Below are 19,291 nucleotides of genomic sequence, written 5' to 3' on the forward strand. Positions count from 1 at the left end.
GAAATAACAAAAATCAGGGCAGAAATCAATGAAATTGAATCAAAGAAAACAATACAAAGAATCAACAATTCCAAGAGCTGGTTCTTTGAAAAGATAAACAAGATTGACAGACCACTAGCCCAATTAACCAAAAGAAAGAAAGAGCACCTCCAAATCAACAAAATCAGAGATGAAAGGGGAAGCATCACAACAAACACAAAAAAGATACAGAACATTATAAGGTAATATTTTAAAACCTATATACTACTAAATTTGAAAATCTAAAAGAAATGGATGGATACCTAAAATCATGGGAATGACCAAAGTTAAACCAAAAGAGATTAACAGTTTAATCAGATCCATAATATATAAGGAAATTGAAACAGTAATACAAAGTCTCCCAACTTAAAAAAGCCCAGGCCCAAATGGATTTACAGCAGAATTCTACCAGACATTTAAAGAAGACCTCCAACCAATATTACTTAAATTATTCAAAATGATAGAAATAGAAGGAGAACTCCCAAATCCCTTCTATGAAGCCAGCATCACTCTAATATCCAAACTGGGTAAAGACACAACCAAAAAAGAAAACTATAGACCCATATCCTTAATGAACATAGATAAAATTCTCAACAAAATACTTGTAAACCACATACACATCAAAAAGATCATTCACCATGATCAAGTAGGCTTTATCTCAGAGATGCAGGGATGGTTCAATATATTCAAATCAATAAATGTCATTAATCATATAAATGGACTCAAAGACAAAAACCACATTGTCATCAAGTTCAAAATAAAAAAAAAAGATGATGAAGGAGTTGTCGTGAAGGATGAAAAGCAAGCATTTGGTAGAAGTGTGAATCTAGTTGGACAGATGATCAATCATGATAGACCTTGAATAAAGGGTTAACTTTACATTGTAGAACAAATAAACTTCTAAAAGGGGTACATCTAAAGATGTGGTGAGGACATTTTTCTTAAAGGGTCAGACAGTAAATAATTAGGTTTGTGGTCAGTGTGGTCTTCATCTCAACCACTCTGGTCTGCCACTAAAGCACATAAAGCAGCCACAGACAATATCCAAGTAGGTGGGCAAGTCTGAGTTCTAATCAGTTTCATTCTTTACAAAATCAGGCATGTACAAAATGCAGGTGGTACTTTGCTGACCCCTGTGCTAGAGAATAACTCTGGTGACAGTTAAGAGGAAGTCCAGACACCAGATGAAGTGGCTGGCTGAGACAGTAAAAGTGGAAATAATGAAAAAGAAATGGTTTTGAGATGTTTTGGGGAAAAAGAATTCATAGAATCTCATGCATGAACCTGAGGGAGTTAAAAAGAGTCAAGGATAGTGTTAAAGTCTCTAAGCAGAGAGAAATGCTACAGAGCTAGTGGAACCATAGATGGAGGCATACTTAAATTCCAGAGCTGTTATAGGAAGGGTTCCTTTTCTAACTTAAAACTGAGGAAAGGGCCACAGTTCAAGAGATCCCTGGAAGAGTGTGGTGAAGTCCAGGATTTGCAGTTGTCAAATCCAAGGAAATGGTTCTAGCTAAGTTGAAGCAAGGACCTTCTACTCTTTCATTACCAGTAATCAGAATGAAACACTTTGACAGAATATATAAGGTAACTATTAGAGGAGTCTAAAAAATAAATAAGATCAGGTGAACCAAGTAGGAAAAACAACACTTGAAGAATGCTCATAATGTGTTTAGTTGTCTGTTTTTATTTGCTGCTTTGGTATCTCCTGTCTTAGACTTCTTTAGCTCCTGCAACTACAAATGGGATCAGACAATCAAAGCTTCAAGAAAAGCTTGTCTAGTCAAGAGAGCTGGGGGACGGCTCTCCAAGGAATAGAGCTCTTTACATACACTCTTTTGGCCTCTCCCTATGTGGGTCCCAGGAAGAGAGTTGTAAATTGCAATTGGGGCATTGGCACAGTAGTTCCCATGGACATTTCCTTCTTACTGCTTAGGCCCCAGCAGACCACTGGTGTGGAGTACATCAAACGTGAAGAGGATCTTGCCTGAACTTCATGGCCAAAGTGTCTTGGGATGGAAAGGGTGGGGAGACCATAGAGAAGAAGGGGTGCGAAAAAGATCTTTTCATTCTGTGTATGAAGCTTGGGCTGATCTCCAAGGCTCCCAGTTGTAGAACAGATAATGACTGACATAGCCAAGGAACAATGGTGTAGATCATTGCTAAGGATCCAGGACTCCTGTTAGGTGGTGCACATGCAAGGAAAGTAAAATAGCAGTGCAGAGGCCTCGAAAACCAAGCTGACATTAGAGCACAATCTTAAGAAGAGGGTGCAGGATCTGAGGTTTGAACCTACAATAAAAAATATCAACAATTCTCTGGATTTTAACAGAATCCTGAGTCTCATAATATAATGTTCAAAAGGTTCAGGATGTAATCTAAAATTACTTGGCCTTCAAGAAGCCAGAGAACTCAATAACTCTCCCAGGGAAAAGGCAATGAACAGATGAGAACCCCAGGATGACGCACATGATGGAATTTTAGACTATGAAGCAGCAACTAAAACCAAGATCGGCATAGTAAACATGAACACTCTTAAACAAATGAATAGGTGGGGATTTTTCCCATAGAAATTGAAGCTATAGAAAGAAAATAACAAAATATAAATTTCAGAACTGAATAATATAAATAACAAAATAAAAAGAGCACAGTAGCTGAATGGAGATGACAGAGCATCAGTGGTTCTGAGAGCAGAAAGAAGTGAAGTTGGCAGTCCCAGGAATTGTGGGATAATGACCAAAGAACAAATACTCATAGACTTCAGCCCCCAAAGAAAGATTGCTATATAAAATATATAGAGAAAACAATGCCAAAAAACCTACCAAAATTGGTAATTTTAGAGATAATAAATTTAGAGATCAGAAAAGCTCAGGAAAACCAAATATATTAAGCTTAAAGAAAACCATGCCCACACATCATAATTAAACACTGAAGATCAAAGATAATATTTTTTTTTTCTGAGATGGGGTCTCTCTCCCTGTAGCCCCAGTTGGCCTGGAACTCACTGTGTAGACTAGGCTGGTCTCAGTCTCACAGAGATCTACCTGTCTCTGCCGCCCAAGTACTGAAATTAAAGGTGTGCCCCACCATGCCTGGTCAAAGATAAACTCTTAAATGCAAACAGTAAGCACTTACAATAGGTAATTCAATAACTACATACTTCTCATCCAAAACCAGGGATGCCAAGAGATAATGGAGCAATACTTAAAAAATATTTTAAAAAGGCATTGGAAAGATGACTCAGCAGTCAATCTTTTAAGAGCACTGGTTGCTATTTCAGATGACCCACGTTTGGTTCCCAGCCAGCATCCACATGGCAGGTAACAACCATCTGTAACTCCAGTTCCAGATCAGACCCCTCTTCTGGCTTCCACAGGTATTACACACACATGGTGTACTTACATGCAAGCAAAACACTCATATACATTAAAAAAAAAAAAAAAAAACTTTAACTATATTAAAATAAAAGAACTATTCACTTAGAATTCTGGATTCAGCAAACACATTTTCCAGGAATGAGGGTGTGCTATAGTTTGGATAAGGAATGTCCACCAAAGGCACATGTGTTAAAGTTGGTCCTTAAGTCAGTGGTATGGAGAGATGGTTGGAAAGTTTTAGGTTATGAGGGACATGGCCTGAAGAGGACTGTAAGGCCATTTCTCTGTCTTTCTCTCACATCATAGTTGGTTGTAATTTGTGTGCATGTTTCCTGTCATCACATGCTACTTTGACACAAGCCTAAAAGCAACAAGGGTAGCTAACTACACATTGAAGCCTCCAAATCTGTGAACCAAAACAAACCTCTGTCCTTTATAAGCTGATGCTCACAGATAGTTTGTTTCAATAACAGAAAGTTGACCAACATAAAAAGAAAAAAAAAAATCTTAGATGAAGGAAAACAAGAGAATTTCTCACAATTAGAGTTCTTTCAAAAAACACTAAAATTCTTCAGTATAAGTGAAAATAATAGGAGGGAAACCAAGAACTTCATGAATGGGTGGTCACCAAAATAATTAATAGCTTAGTAAATATAATACACCATTTAAAAATTCTCTAAAAATAGCATGACCATGAAATGTAAAAATGATGACATATTTGATGGAGTTTTAAAGGCAGACAGATACAATACACACATGGGGTTCTACTCAAAGTAGAGAGGATACTAGGATTGTATGGTTATAAACAAAACACTAACTATAAATATACTGTAAAAAGTTAGGTATATATTTCATAACCCCAAAGGCAATCTCTGAAAAATCATGCAAAGAGATAATAGTCAAAAAGTCTTAAGAAACATACATACAATTAAAAATGCATTTCAATTTTGAAATAGAAATGCTTCCATCTTCAGCTCTAATTACAAAAAGCAGAGGAGTTACCATGTTTAATACATCATTATAAGCTTGCTTCCCCCAGTCTGAGCCCCAAGCAGGATTACCTGTAAAGTTTTGCGCTTTGAGATGCAGATCATAGAGTTTGTGGATGTAGCGTATGTACATCTCCTCCTTGTTCAGTTCGGTCTTATAGAAGTTCTGTGAAAAGAGTACAGGTATGAATGCTTTTCCCCCAGACAGGCCTATAAAGAGGTTCAACGATTGCCACAGATTCTATTTGACAGCATCTGTGTCAGACAGACATCATTAAGCAATTCTAGATAAGCTGGTGATTCTTTCTTGAGTTATAATCATAGTTCAAATTTCTTCTTTCATTTTCCTTTTCATTCCCCAACTTGCCTTTTCTTGTTAAGAAAGGGATGTGCCATGTAGCCCATGCTAGCCTTGAGCACATGGTCTGACCTTCCTCCCTGAGACTCCCTAGTTACATTATAGGCACGCACACCAACAAGCCTAACTGTTCTTTTGTTATTTTCAAGTATTTGTAATTAGTTTAGCTGTCAACTGGGCATATCAGTCTATTCAACTAAAATATTAAACCATGTAATAGATTACCTCTATATTCAATTTGCTGATTCATAGTCAAAGGTTATTTTCTTTTATTTGAAAGGCCACATTTTTTTTCTAAAGAAAAATATTCTCTAGGACATAAGGTAAGCATGTATAAGCAAAATGTAAAAGCATTTTCTCCCCTGGAAGCTTACATAAAAGAGCACAGATGAAAACGTTTCTTCATGTCAAGGTGCATTTCCTAGCTGTTAGTTTAACTAGTGTTGTTTTTTTTAAAAATGTTATTAGGGCTGGAGAGATGGATCAGTGGTTAAGAGCACTGGTTGCTCTTGCAAGGACACGGGTTTGACTCCCAGCACCCACATGGCAGCTAACAACTGTTTGTATCTCCAGTTCCACAGGATCCGATACCCTTTCTGATCTCCCTGGGCACTGCACGACAACACAGGTGCACTTACACACATGCAGGCAATATATTCATACACATTATAAAAATAAACAAAATTTTAAAAATATTATTAATTTTTATTTTATGTCTACGAGTCTGCATGTCAGTCTATATGCACACAATGCCTGCGGAGGCCAGAAGAGGGCATTACCCCCTATGTGGGTGCTGGGACCCAAACATGGGTCCTCTGCAAGAGCAGCCAGTGCTCTTAACCACTTAGCCATCTCTACAGCCCCCCTGTTAAAAAACTTTTTTCTATGTGTTAAAGTTTTAATGTTTCCACTTTATGCCCCAAACATAAAGGTATCAGAGAGTTTTATTTCTACCTATTACTATGGAGCATGTTTATTGAAAATATCTTATTTTGTAAATTTTTTATAAATATGGACTTATAATTTTCTAAAACATTTTAACAATTTTTACCAAAAACTCATTTTACTCACCTGGGTATATGAGATCATATGAAAATTCTCTGAAACATTTTATCAATTTTTAGCAAAACCTCAATGCTTACTTACCTGGGTATAGAGATCATTGTGCATTCTGAAAAACCACTTCAGACACTGAAGTCGCTGGTGTTACTTATAATATCAGACTGCTGCTACTTGGTTACAGATCAAAGGCAACAAGTAGTAATTGGGGGGCAGGGGGATCTGTTAACTTGAAGGAGTGATGGGTTTTGAAAGAGAAAAAGCCAGGAATTCTGTATGCTTCTGTTGCTGATTAACTAGTCAGGGCTTTGGTAAAGGCTCAAACTATCCAGTAGGGCTGCTTAAATTGTACTTGGGTTGAAACCAGATGACTATCTCTCAAATGCATTTTCTGCCCATTATTTAACTGGTTTCCATTCTTGAAACCAAGGACTCTTCTAATCATGCAGGCACTGGCATTAAGTTGAATATATCATTATATATATATTTTTATATATGTGAGACACACATACACACACACATATACACACACACAAATATATTTCCAAGTTACACCATTAGTTCCCTCCTTACTTTTGTTTCCTGTAGATTCTGGCATTCTTTAAAAAGCTACATAAATAATGCTACTCAAATCTCTCTCGTTAGAACCCAAATCGTTTTAATTAGCAAGAATTGTTGTGCCATAAACATAGTCTAAAAACCCCACAGCAGGTTTTACATTATTAAAGGATGATTTGCTCTAATAGCTTTCTGGTAAGAAGCTACTTTCTTTGAGAGCAAAAATAAACAATTGCTCTGTGGATGAATAGTTCTTCTTAAAAAAAAAACAAAAAAAAACCCCAACATTGCCCCAGCCAGCAGATGACAATCTCACACATATGTCTGGTAAAACTTGTGACACAGAGTACAAAATAATCATTAAGATTCCTCATATTAGTCATGTCAAATATGCATTTTTACCAGTTGCACAGTAGGAGTTAAGCTCAGATCTCATTTGAGGAGCCAGAGGTCTCCTGAACAGAATCTACCACTGATCTCACAGGAACTGAGTAGTTAGGGGAACCATACTGTGGTTAGAAAACATCAAGAACTTTCCATATGGAATAGGAGCTAAAAAGATTAGCTTCAAAGTGATAGATTTGGTCCTTTAATATGTATTCTTATGCTGGGCTGAGGTTGGAACAGCTTTCCAAATGCTAACATTATCTACGAGGACTACTCTTCATTACTGCAAAGCTATCAGCATGATTTCTTGTCTCAAGTGATTACACCAGGGTCACTGGTTTTATGACTACAGCAAACATAATCAGGGCAAAGTAGTAATTCTGTCACCAAAGAAAAGGATCTCCTCTGTTTAAGGAGATGAACCTAGGGACTGCATTAATCTCGTCACCACCAGAGAGGCATTTGGGAAAGGTGAAGATGATGGAAGAGAATTCCTTAAGAAACAGGTAAAATTTTACTTTTAGGTTATTTATGAGACTTTGTACCTGAATCTGGGTTACAGATTCAGCTGAAGCTTACCCAGCACTTGTTTGTTCTCCTCAAGCACTGACATACAGGCAGGGATATGGAAATACTCAGGTTGTAGCTCCTGACCACGACTGAAGACTGACAGAAGCAGGCAAGAAAATGGGAGGTTGGACAGAAGGAAAGTCCATGTGAAGCTTAGAAGGGGGCAGGTAAATGGGTGACAGAGAGGGTGTGGGCTGACGGCCTGGAGCTCACTGTTAGAGCCAAGGAAGAAAATTATAAAACTTCATGAATATGAGTAAGATGCAAGTTAAAAATGAGAAGGCAGAGGTGGGTGTGGTAAAGAAGGATGGGGGCCGGCCGTCTGAAGTGAAGAGCAGTGCAGCAAAGATCAGGGAAACATAAAGAGTCACAGCAAGTTCAGAGCTGTGAAGAGGGACCAAACAAAACAAAACAATGAACTAGGCGAGACCGAATTAAAGCAGGGGGTAAAACAAAATTTCCAGGTGTGGGCAGAGACAGAATACGGCATGTGGGGTCCAGATGATCAGGGTAAAAATGTGAACAACAGCACAAGGATTTACAATGGATAATGAGGGTTCACGTGAGCTGAAGAATGTAAGAGAAAGAAAGTAACATTCAGGGACTTAGAACTAGAAGTAACCATTCCTCTTGTATTCTAAATCTGATTTAAGAAAGGTATCAAAAGTATTAACTTACCCATAGTAAAATATGAAAATTAGCATCCTATGTATGATCATTCTTTTTTGTGTGTGCGGTGAGACTACCATTTGATTTAAAAATTACATAGGTGACACTTTATATGAATTTTGGTTGGCCCAGGATAATTGTGGTTTAGACTGCTGTCGTTATATATTTAATTTTACTCTCAAAAATGTCTGGGTGATAAATTAAATGGTCATCTGGTTATAATACAAATCTTAGCAATAGTGCTATTATGAATTCAATTTGCAAAAGGCTAGTGAGTGAAAGTTAGTGTATGAAACAGAAAACTTTTATTAGTTTACAAAAGATGAGGTCAGTAACATTTATTAAAATGTAGGATGATTATAACTCTTTGAGGAAGAAAATGGACAAACGCAGAGAGATACTGTCAACAGAGAAGTAAAAGGACCTTCATTTGGTTACTGTGCTTTTCCTAGGAGAGCAACAAGACTCTAAGCTGGGAAACAATGCATCGGGGAAGAGGGTACCCGTCCCCCACCCCCCGCACCCCGTCCCTCTGAGATGCCACCAAGATCTGCTTGCTCCCTTGCTACTGGCATACAGCAGACATATTCTGCAAATGTTCAGAGCTCAGAATTTTCTGGGCTCTCATTCAACGTAAAACTTGACATCTTTCTTTCAAAAACATCTCTAAATTCATGTGAGAAACATCTAGACAAAAAAGTACACTGCAGATTAAAAACAATTTAAAAAAATCGGTATTTCTGTGAACAACAAAGATTAAGAGAAAAAGGAGACTAGGTTACTAACCAGAAGGCTAACTGTGCAGCCAATCTTTTTACCATCCACCTCTCCCATTTTCATGCAGTCCCTAAAAAGAAAACACCAGAGTCATAAGTCAGAACTTCCTTCCATGGGGAAAACATAGCTTGTTCTTTGGTGTTTGTGGGGGGCCAGTGGAGCGCTGTCTGAGATCAGGGGTGATAGCGGGTATTGTCTCAGGGAGGCAACTGCAGCTGAAGGTCTTTAATGGGACCGGCAAGCCAGAGACCGACTCTTAAGCAGCAGTTTCTGCTGAGAACTTCACTTGTTTTGTCAATAACTGTCCCTGGGCAGGGGCTCAGGGAGCAGAAAGAATGACGGTAACTTTCACACACCCCCACAGCACGCGAAAAAGCAGATGGTAAGTCTGGTCAGAGAGGAGGAGAAGGAGAGCCTTGTTCTTAAAGTAAAAGAGAACTATCACTGATAGAAGTTGGAAAAACTGCTCTAAAGGCAAGATTAAAAAAAAAAAAAAAAAAAAAAAAAAAAAAAAAAAAAAAAATTTGGAAAAGGAAAAAAAATGCACAGAATAGTAAGCAACCTGTTCCACATCTACGATCTTCATCCCAAAGTGGATGGGTCACAGATGATTTTCTAGTGGATGAGTCTAAATACCAAAAGATTTTTCTGTTTTTTTCTTTTTTTTTCTTTTTTTCTTTTCTTTTCCTTTTGGAGGACTGTCAAGGACTCTGAGAACTCTCTCAACTCAACAATCCTTTGAAAGAACTATCAACAAAGAGAACTAAACAAACAAGCCAACAAAAATCAAAGCCAAATTAAAAACTTTGAACTAGATGGTTCCAAGTCCAGGGGGGGTGATTAACAATTCTTTGAGTGATTAACTCAAGTGGAATGCTAATTATAATTTAGCTTTTTAAGCATCTAACTAGAAGGCAGCATATCTGGAGTCCTGGGTCATGGCTTACCTGTAATCTAACAACCTCTCCATCAGCCGAGTAACCGTGGCAATTAATGAAACGCCACTTTCCCTCCATGTTTCCCGCTCAATTTTCTTTAGTAGACTGGAAAAGAAAGAACCCAGGGCATTTTCAACACTTATTTTTATCAATCACCATGACAACCATTTTACTTTCATCAGTACCTTAAATGCCTTAGCAACCACTGCAACATCTCACAAGTAGCACAATTTGCAAACAATGTCTTACCTAGGATAGGGACCAAATAGTGGAATTCTAATCCAGGAAGCATTGACAAAGCAAATGATTTTCAGATTATCCAAGTCACAAAACATGAACACATGCATATAATCATGCTTTAAAAAATACACAAGCATCTCACAGTTCAGACATTTTTTTCCTAGCTTCTCTATTATACTAATGGAGACTTGCGCCTTACCACATTGAATAACAGTGCGAAAGCGAAAACAGGAGGACCGCCAAGTTTACTTCTAAGTAAAGATTTTGCTTTATTCCCATAAAAATGTTTTCCTACCTCTCAGTGGAATGCATCTTCATCCAAGCAATCTTACTGCAATGCAACTGCTATAGGAAAATCCTTGTACAGACGGTGTGACGTTTTGCGTTTTTTTTTTCCTCTCACTTAACATTTGCCCACTCAATACATATTGTACTATCTGTGCACTCAGTCAAGGGTTTCATTCATTTTGTCATTAATCACAGAGGATTTTCTAAGTGGTTGTTACAGCAGATTGATGACAAGCACTGAGCCACATCTCCCTTCCTACGTCTCTCCTAATCCCAAATACCTTGGAGCAGAGGCACTATGTAAACACAAAATAATAACAGTCGTCATAATGAAGACCTGTTTTGCCTTTGCTCCTCTCTGCAAATTAGCAATGGTACTTGGCATGGCTTTCACAACTGAACTTCCCCCAAAGATAAAAGAACAGAAGCATGGACTATCAGCATCCCCTCCGATTTCAATGATCATCATTTCTGTCTAAAATCTTGTTTATTTTCTTTACATCTTGATTTCAAGAGGAGGATGGAGGGAGATTCTTATAAGTATAATCTAAGCATACCATATCTGTATTTAGTAAAAAAAAAAAAAAAAAGGGAAACGCTCTCTGTGGATCAAACTTATTTTGTCTGTGACTGTGTTCTCTTCCAATTTCTCTCCATTTCCTGGTCTTCTCTTGTTGTTGCCATTCCAGTACCCAGTGTTCTTTCTGTCTTTTCTCCATATCTGTTGCCTGTCAGATCATATGCTTTCCTGATTGATTTTAAACTGTTTTCTAGATTGAGTGAGCTGGTCAGAGACTGTGCATGGAAGGTAAGGAACTTGCCCTGACTGATCTTCCAGGGGAAGGCTCTTAGTTTGTTTAAATGTGTTTTCATTTTAAAACCTCTGAACAGCACCTGTTTCCAGCATAAGTGGCAAACTGGTATTGAACCGAGTCCTTAAATTCTGCCAAAGCAATGCAAGATGATGCAGAAATTTCTCCAAGTGACAGCCCACACCCCACATACTTAGAGGCTAAAAAACAAAGAGCTCAAGTTAAGTAATAATTCTAAAAATACACTGAGGCTTCATTTATGAGTTTCATTAATTTGCACAGCTTCCTGATGTAGTCGGAAATCAGAGCTACATCATTCTCTCTGTACAGCCTGCTTTCTTCACTGACTTTAGACCAAATGTTAAGATTAAGTTTAAAACCTGGTTCATCTGTGTTCTTAGCTAGGCGCGATCCTTCATTTGGGACCCTTTCTACCTTCCAGTTCACCTGATACAACCTGAGAAGGAGAGGATCTCCAAAACAGGGGAAGAATGTCTTTAGATAACTTGAGTGAAATTGGACCATGTTCTTGTGCTGGTGTGGAGTGTGCAGAGATACCATTTGATAAAATAAGAGATAGTTTCTTGTTGCTGACTGACAGGACTGTTCAGGTATGTGCAATGGGAATCCATCAACTGGGAAGCAGGATAGACCACAACACACCTGATGACTTTCTTCACCATGAAAAGGGGGTGGAGAGTGGGCGGGTTTGATTCTTAATCTGCCTTTCTACATCATAACAGGATCACACTGAGACCATTACTCTGAAAGGCATACTCATCTTTAACAACCCAAACAGCAGATTTAGATACTTAAGGCCTGGTGTTACAGAGCTAGTCTTCTATCCCCAAGCTGTAGCAAGACATAAATCATTAGATAAAGGTCTTTGAAATCATTTGGAGTCTTGCTGGATTGGACAGAGTGGAGGGAAGAACCAAAGTGGACGGTACTTCTGGAAAGCCACTTTAGGTACCTCAGAGCAACAGGCAGCTCTGCTGTGTGCTCCAGGCATAGCCACCACCGAATCCTACCCTAACACAAGTGTCTGCCAAATCCTAGCCTAACATAAGTGTCTGTCCGCCCAGGAGGTACCCAGCAAAAGAAGCCAAATTATGAACCAGGTGGAGCCAGGTAAAGCTGAATTTAGCTTTGATGTTCTATTTTGAGTCTTTCATGCTGTGGTTTATGATACAAAATTTCAGTATTATCAGAAATAGTAAATCCCACTGATTTCAAAAAGGAATAGTATAAGTAAATAAAGAAAACATTGAGAGTTTGGAAAGATGGATGGATTCTTCACAAGGAAGGCACTGCACAAACTAAAAGTCTCACTCTAAGGAGGCTATTTTGGCAAGTACTCCAGTTTAGGAAGCACTGAGCTGCTTACAGGTTTTCATTTTTTGAAAAATTCTATGAAGTTTTAGACATGAACAAACTCGAATCTGCCACAGCAGCATGCTTCCTAACTCATGATGTGTGCAGTGACTCACTGTGATTACACAAACTCACTGTGATTTCCATTGCCAAAAAAGCATTTTGGCTTTTTGAAATACACTTAGAGTTTCACTTTCTCTCTGGAGCCAAGGTAGTAATGCTATTTAATCATCACTTTTGATTTGATTTACTCTTAATATGTTGATCACAAAAGCATTAAAAACGTTTATAGTAACATTTCTAGTAATATGCTGAAAATCAACAAAAGAATAAAAATCTCCATTGAATGTATCAGGTTTCTTGAACGACTCCTAATTATAGAGGCTTAATATCTTAATTATTACTTTAATTCTAATGTCAAGGTACATCTTCAATTTCAAAGTCATATTTATACACAAGTGAGCCAAATTGCATGCTATCAGGCCTTTATTAAAGTAGATAAGAGACATTAAATAACCAAGCATGCATTTATTAATCTTCTAAATTTATTATAAATAATTAATCACAAATCTCAAGAGGTTCATTTAATTGAGTGCTTTCTCATTTTAGTCCTTTGTTCAAACCAAGGACTAGCAACTGAAATGAGGGCAGTTTTCAAAGGCAATTTATTATATTTGATGAGGTTTTAATCAGAATTCTCACTAAACTCCGGCTGTCATGAAAGACAGATGCTTTGTACACAAGAATGAACAAGGGCCTGGTGAATAATTATTAAAAGTTTTGGTTTAACTACAGTATCAAAAGAAAATGGTGTTGAGGGTTCTGTACAATGTATTTTATCACCCACCACCATCACATGAAATCTTTACAGCCCTTCCTGGCTTTTCCTTTAATATAACTTTCCCGAAAGCTTCAAGGATGATTTTGAATTGGGCAAACTGAAATCTATCTAATCTATCAGTCACTCATTGTATTCTTAGAACCTACAAATGATTATTTTCACGGTTGGAAATTAATGATGCTAAAAGGAAGTACAAAAACTTGCATTTAGTTATCAGTACAAAAGCATTCATATTTAGTTTTAGGTGATGGTTGGACATAAATATAAACAAGAGGGAAATGTGTTGTTGAATTATTTTTGCACTTCTAAAAGAACTGCAAGCATTTTTTCCAAGCTTGTGAACTAATTCTCCTTAAAAAAGAAACACTTTATAAAAATACGTTTAAAAGTGACTGAGATCCATAGAAAGTCACAGAGAAAACAAAAGCCAGGAGGGAAACCCCAAAGCACTGAGCCATTCCCACAGGTCCTCTCTAGCCATTTGGACACAGAAAATCAATGCATGATACAAGCAATCCATCTGTGACTGAAATCAGACTGAGCCAGGAAGGACAATCTCAACATCCCTTTATAGAACACCATTTTTTCATTTATCCTCCTTGCAAATCCAAAACACAAAACTTACAGAAATGATTTAATTTGGTAATGTTCTAATAAGAAGCTTTTAAGAAGCAATGAACAGTCCCAAGCAAATGCCAGTATTTAAGGATTAAGTCAGGCATTAAAGAGCAGGCACAAACTACATTAATTTTTCAAATAGCAAATCAGCTAAGGACATCTTCCTTTGGGAAGCACTGTGTACAAACATTATAATCATACCCCTTTCTTCCTCTCCCACTCATAGCCCTCCTTAAAACCATCATCTTGCAACAATGGCCTCTTTTTCTCCCCCTTAAAATTATCAAGCATGAAAAGAGTGAGCTTTGTTATGCAACACTGATGACCTGTCCTAATCTGAGATTAAAATAAGGAGACATGTCTAATCATCAACATAATAAGATCCACTTGCCAGACTTTGGCAATTATCCTTTATTTCACACGCCACAAAGACAAAGCACTCCTGTGAGACCCAAGCTGTCTCGGTAGCTCTCAGCTACTGTGGTGCAGAATGGCTCAGTACTGACACTACAGCCCCTGAAAAGAATCAGGTAAACACATTACTCACATACTATTGAAGAGCTCACGGTATGTTTCATCCCCTTTGCCCTCTGACATCAGGCTATCCAGTTTGTCAATTAGCTTGGCTTCCACCTGAAACACACCCAAATATTAATCTCTTTTTCCCACCTCACATGTAAGATTTCTAGGCAAATTAGAATACATTTCCTTATGCCAGGGAGAAAGCTGTAAAACACTTTGTGAAACTGATATTATCAGCCATGGTGAACAGCAGACATCCCTTTGGAGTTCTAGGGGGCTAATTTAGATGGAGTTAACATGACTTCACACTCCCGGCTGGCTAGCTTCTCCTGCTGCCAAAGATATCTATCTGTGATTCAAACAGAAATGCTACCAGTCCAATTTAAATGTTTAAAATCTTTTTTAGGGATTATAAAAACTGGCAAGTCCTATTTCTTTTTTCTTTATATCACTATATATGAGAACATCAGTAAACTACCATGCCCACATACATTAATTTAAATCTTTAATGTGTTTTATATCTGTTTTCTTTCCTAAAACAGTCTGAGGTTGCACTAAATCTTTGCTGAAGTTGAGAACTCATCCTATCCATGTGCAGATGGCAGAGCCACAGAAATATTCCAAGTCAGCAGTAAGCAGCAGGAGACCGAAAGGACATATTTCCTGAAAACTGTAGTCAAAACATTTATGTTTTCAAGGATGTAAATTCTTAGGAACTTGAATATCAGGAAGAGAAAAACATCCCTTAGTCTATATAAGGCAAGAGAAGAGACAGAAAGTGAAAAACCTCTGGCCAGAGAGAGTTAAAACAATTAGAGCTTGGGATGGATATTTGACTGAGACCAATTAGTCATTTAAACCCACTGCCAATCAAGAGATAAAGGTAAGGGGGAAATGAGCTCCCCTACCAAGCACATTTTTAAAATAACCTTTCATTCACCATTTAGCTTTCTTGAAAATAAATGTATATACTGATACAAGTAAAATGCCCACGCTTTTGGCAATAGGAAAGCTCTGTGTATGCAATCAAATTGCTTGTACAGTTGACAAGCACTTTTCTGATGTTTGAAGAAGACTTCATGTGGAGAAGCATGGAGGAGGACCACATCCTGTGGGCAAGCAGGTTCGTGCAGTGCCTATGTGAATGCACCATATCTCTATTTCTCCCACATTAAAGAGACTTGGACTGGTAAAATAACTGATTCTTTACAGATCTGGTTTTGCAAATATGAATAGCCATCTTCCTTAAACTGAAGCGAAATTATCAGAACCTATGTCAGCAAGAAATGATAGCTTCATCTTCTTGGAATTTCTTTTACAAGATTTTCCACTGCTTTCTCCTTTAAATTAATTCTCAGTACTTCAAGCTAAGAGCGATAAAACATACTGTGAATCAAATGCTCAAAGCTAAGCCATTCACCAAACACAATGTGCAGACCACTGAGAGCTCAATGACTTAAAGAATCATTAACCCCAATTCCTCTGTGCTGTGTCCAACCGGGATCAAATAAACCCTCTGTAAATTCTTAAATACAGACCTGGGAAATCAGAGGGTTTTGTTTTTTTGTTTTTTTGTTTTTTTTAGCTGAAAGGAATGAAATGGGTTTTCAGGGCTTCCCTGTAGGTTCAAGAGCACACAAAGTCGGAGAGAAGTGTCTGAAGGCCATGTAGCATCAGAGAGGACAGGTCCACCTGGCTCTGAGTCTGCTGGTCAGGGCTGAACAGGGAAAGCCAGAGACACCCTAGAGAAGTAAGTCTCTTGTCAGCTGATGATACTGCTACCTACCTGTTTAAAGTTGCCACTGCGCCTCTGTTCCCAGTCCATCATATCATGAAAAATGGGAATCATGACATTCCGGAGATCTGGTTGTGGTATCAAGGTCACTTCTAAGAAGGGGCCGATCAGGGCTGGGATGAAATGAAGTTTGTGTTCTCCTAAATTGAGTAAAATATTTGTGTTTCAGTGTATTTAGTCTTAATAAGATTTCAGACAATTAATATAAAATTTAGCTAAAATTATTGCTATAAAATCTTCAACTATAGTTGTCTCCCTGGATAAGAAGATAACTAATAGCAAACAACTGAAATGATAGAAATCAGAAACTGGTCATATATATATATATGATTGTACATTGGTACAAAAAATTTGGTGAAGTTATTAAAAAATCAAGCTGAAAGATAACAAACTTTTTCAACATAATTAAGTGAATAAAAAACAAGGTACATACATAAGGGAACATCTTTCACAGTATCAGGCAAGGGAAACCTCCTTTCAAGTGTTGGTCATGCTAGTCCAAGAGACTCCCAAAATAATACAGGCTATTGCCACAGCTGTTGATCGCCTCCCAGAACTTGAAGGTAAGATCATATTGCTGAAAACAGGACATACTTCAGACACGGGACTTGGGAAAATTGGGCTGGAATAGATCTGGAAGCCTCCTCCCCAAAGACCAACTCTCATAGAAGATACTATGCAAGCCATCTAGGGAGAAGACCAACCAGTGGCCCTGTCCATCTGTAAGCCTACAAACTACAACAATGATCAGCTCAGCAAATTATCTCTATTGCTACAGTAGCTGCACTTTTATCTAAGGGGTAATCAACAGCTATCTAATTGGACTTAAGGCTTGCTCAATGGGAGGGAATTCACGTGTGATACTGTAAACATAGCCAATTACACATGGTTGGAGAGGTCATAGATGCTAGAGAAGAACCTACTTCTGTCACTTCCCTAGTCCAATGCAATTTCTTACTGTATGCTAAGTATATTGGATCCTTATATTTACAGACAAGTGCACCTCTCACCACTCATCAAAGAAGCTTCTTTTTGCAACAGATAGAGACTACTACAAAGTTCCACAACTGATCAAAGAGAATAACTGTGAGGTGCCTAGCCCTAAATGATGTAACCTCTACACCCATGGCTTAGGGAACATCGTGGAAGAAGGGTGGAATGGTTGTGAGAGCCAGTGCAACAAGACACTTGCTGCTAGCTAATGAATTCTAAGCATGACAGGGATGCTACACCCAGAAAATCCCCACAGTATGGTTTTCTAACAAGATCTGCATAATGACAAAACCAGTGGACATGGCAAGTGAACAGGAGATATTTCATTTCACGGGGTCCCACCTCAAGATAAGAGCTACAGGCAATCAGTGGATGCCAAGGGAGGGAGAATCAGTTTTTTGAGGGACTAGTTCCTTGAGAGGTTATTATATTAAGTGGGCAGCTGTAAACACAGGCACCCAAGAGCACCATTAAATGGGCTCATTTATGTATATATAAAATCAAAGAAGAAGACAAGAAATTGCGAGGGAATGGGGCATGGGAAGAGTTGGAGGGGAACTGGGAGGGATAGAAAATAATGCAAATACAATACCCATGCATAAAAATTTTTTAAATACATAAATATGATAGTTTAGAAGATATGCCCCCTAAAGATGCCCACATTTCATTATCTTTGGGTGATGGGACTACATATTATTTTTTAATATTATTTTTAACTTTTTTAGAAGCATATCATTACAGCTTTAACATGCCCAATAAGTTACATATTATTTTTATATACAAAAAAATAGCTTCTGTTTAAAAAAACATACAGCTTAAATAAAAATCTAAAAGTAGCCCTTAAAAGAGTTTGCTTTCTGAAAATACTAAAACATGACAATATTGAACTCAAGCTAGTATGTTCCCAATGATAAAGGTTAGGTAGTCATGGTTCAGAGAAAAGGCAGGAGGGGACATTTTGTGATTGTTGTATGTTGGGGCCCTTGCTCTGTTGTATGCTCAGAGCACAAGCACTTGTTATGATGAAACTCCTTATCTCAGCAATATGGAAGGAATGCTACTGCAGGTAGCTGAGCACTTTAGGAAATATGTTGTAATGTTTCCCGTGTTACTTCTGTGAGAGAAGAGTGTTCAGATGTCTTCTCTGTATACTCTGGGATCCACGGAGGCCATGGAACCCTTTAAGTCTCATCTTTCTTAGATAAAGCATTATAGCAAACAAACATAGATCTGAAATTTTAATTCTTTACAACATTATAAATAAAAAGAGAATGTTGTAATGAGTATCTCTTCCCAGAGCATGTTTTGATAAGTGACAAATTTTGAGTTTTACAGAGAGTCTGGAAATTTGAGGAGTTACAAGATCATAAAAAAATTACTTTCTTGACCTCTGGGATTCACCTGTTCCCCTGCTGGCTGTACACCAGGGACTCTCCAAGTGGCCCAGAGACACAGATTAACGCACCTCTCAACTCTCACCAGAGCAGCTTTCTTATGTAGCAGATGGTGATTAACACAGAGACCCACAAGTGGTCAATGTGCAGAGAATAAGAGACTGCAGAGTGCTTATCCTTGAATAGGACACCTATATCAAACTTCTGCCTCCCAAGGCTCAGGAATCATTGTGAAAGAGGGGCCAGAAAGACTGTAAGAGCCAGGGGTGGTGGATGACACTAGGAAACAGGTTTTCCCAGACTGCTGAGCCATTACTCATATGAACTCACATTAGTGCTGACAGCATGCACAACCCATGTAAGCTCAAGCCAGAAAAAAACCTCAGCACAGAAGTGGGGAAGTGGGCAAGAAGCCCCAACCCTAGCTGAAGAACTATTGGCAATGGATAAGTTGCTGGGAGAGGGAAAGGTGGTTTTCTTTAAGGATGTGATGCTGGATAGGTTAACCAGGCTCCAGTGAATGGATCTACACTGAAAACACAAATTTGACTTGACAGGACTTCAAACAAACAAACAAACAAACAAACAAACAAATATATATGAAATCCAATGGGGATTGGGAGTTGTTAAGGGGGGGGGCAGCTAGGGGAGGAGGTCTAAATATGATCAAAACGTATTATATGAAATTCTTAAAAATTTAATAAAGTTTTTTAT

The 19,291-nt window shown here is 38.1% G+C and overlaps 1 protein-coding gene across 4 annotated transcripts in view; it reads right to left on the reverse strand.

Moving 5' to 3' along the window:
- The window catches only part of Dock4 (dedicator of cytokinesis 4), a 492,219-nt gene that overhangs the window by 52,568 nt on the left and 420,360 nt on the right, over positions 1 to 19,291 (reverse strand). For 3 of the 4 annotated variants that reach the window (XM_029561952.1, XM_017797318.2, XM_008829790.3), the window contains exons 31-36: positions 16,182 to 16,330; positions 14,421 to 14,506; positions 9,950 to 9,976; positions 9,710 to 9,805; positions 8,772 to 8,832; positions 4,457 to 4,550 (exon numbers count right to left, since the gene is read on the reverse strand). In XM_029561952.1, coding sequence (XP_029417812.1) covers positions 4,457 to 4,550; positions 8,772 to 8,832; positions 9,710 to 9,805; positions 9,950 to 9,976; positions 14,421 to 14,506; positions 16,182 to 16,330 — 513 coding nt within the window. The remainder of the gene's footprint in view (positions 1 to 4,456; positions 4,551 to 8,771; positions 8,833 to 9,709; positions 9,806 to 9,949; positions 9,977 to 14,420; positions 14,507 to 16,181; positions 16,331 to 19,291) is intronic. The other variant, XM_008829791.2, reaches the window with a different exon arrangement.

This window comes from Nannospalax galili, unplaced genomic scaffold, assembly GCF_000622305.1.
Source record: "Nannospalax galili isolate Female #2095 unplaced genomic scaffold, S.galili_v1.0 scaffold674, whole genome shotgun sequence".
In the NCBI taxonomy this organism is placed as follows: Eukaryota; Metazoa; Chordata; class Mammalia; order Rodentia; family Spalacidae; genus Nannospalax; species Nannospalax galili.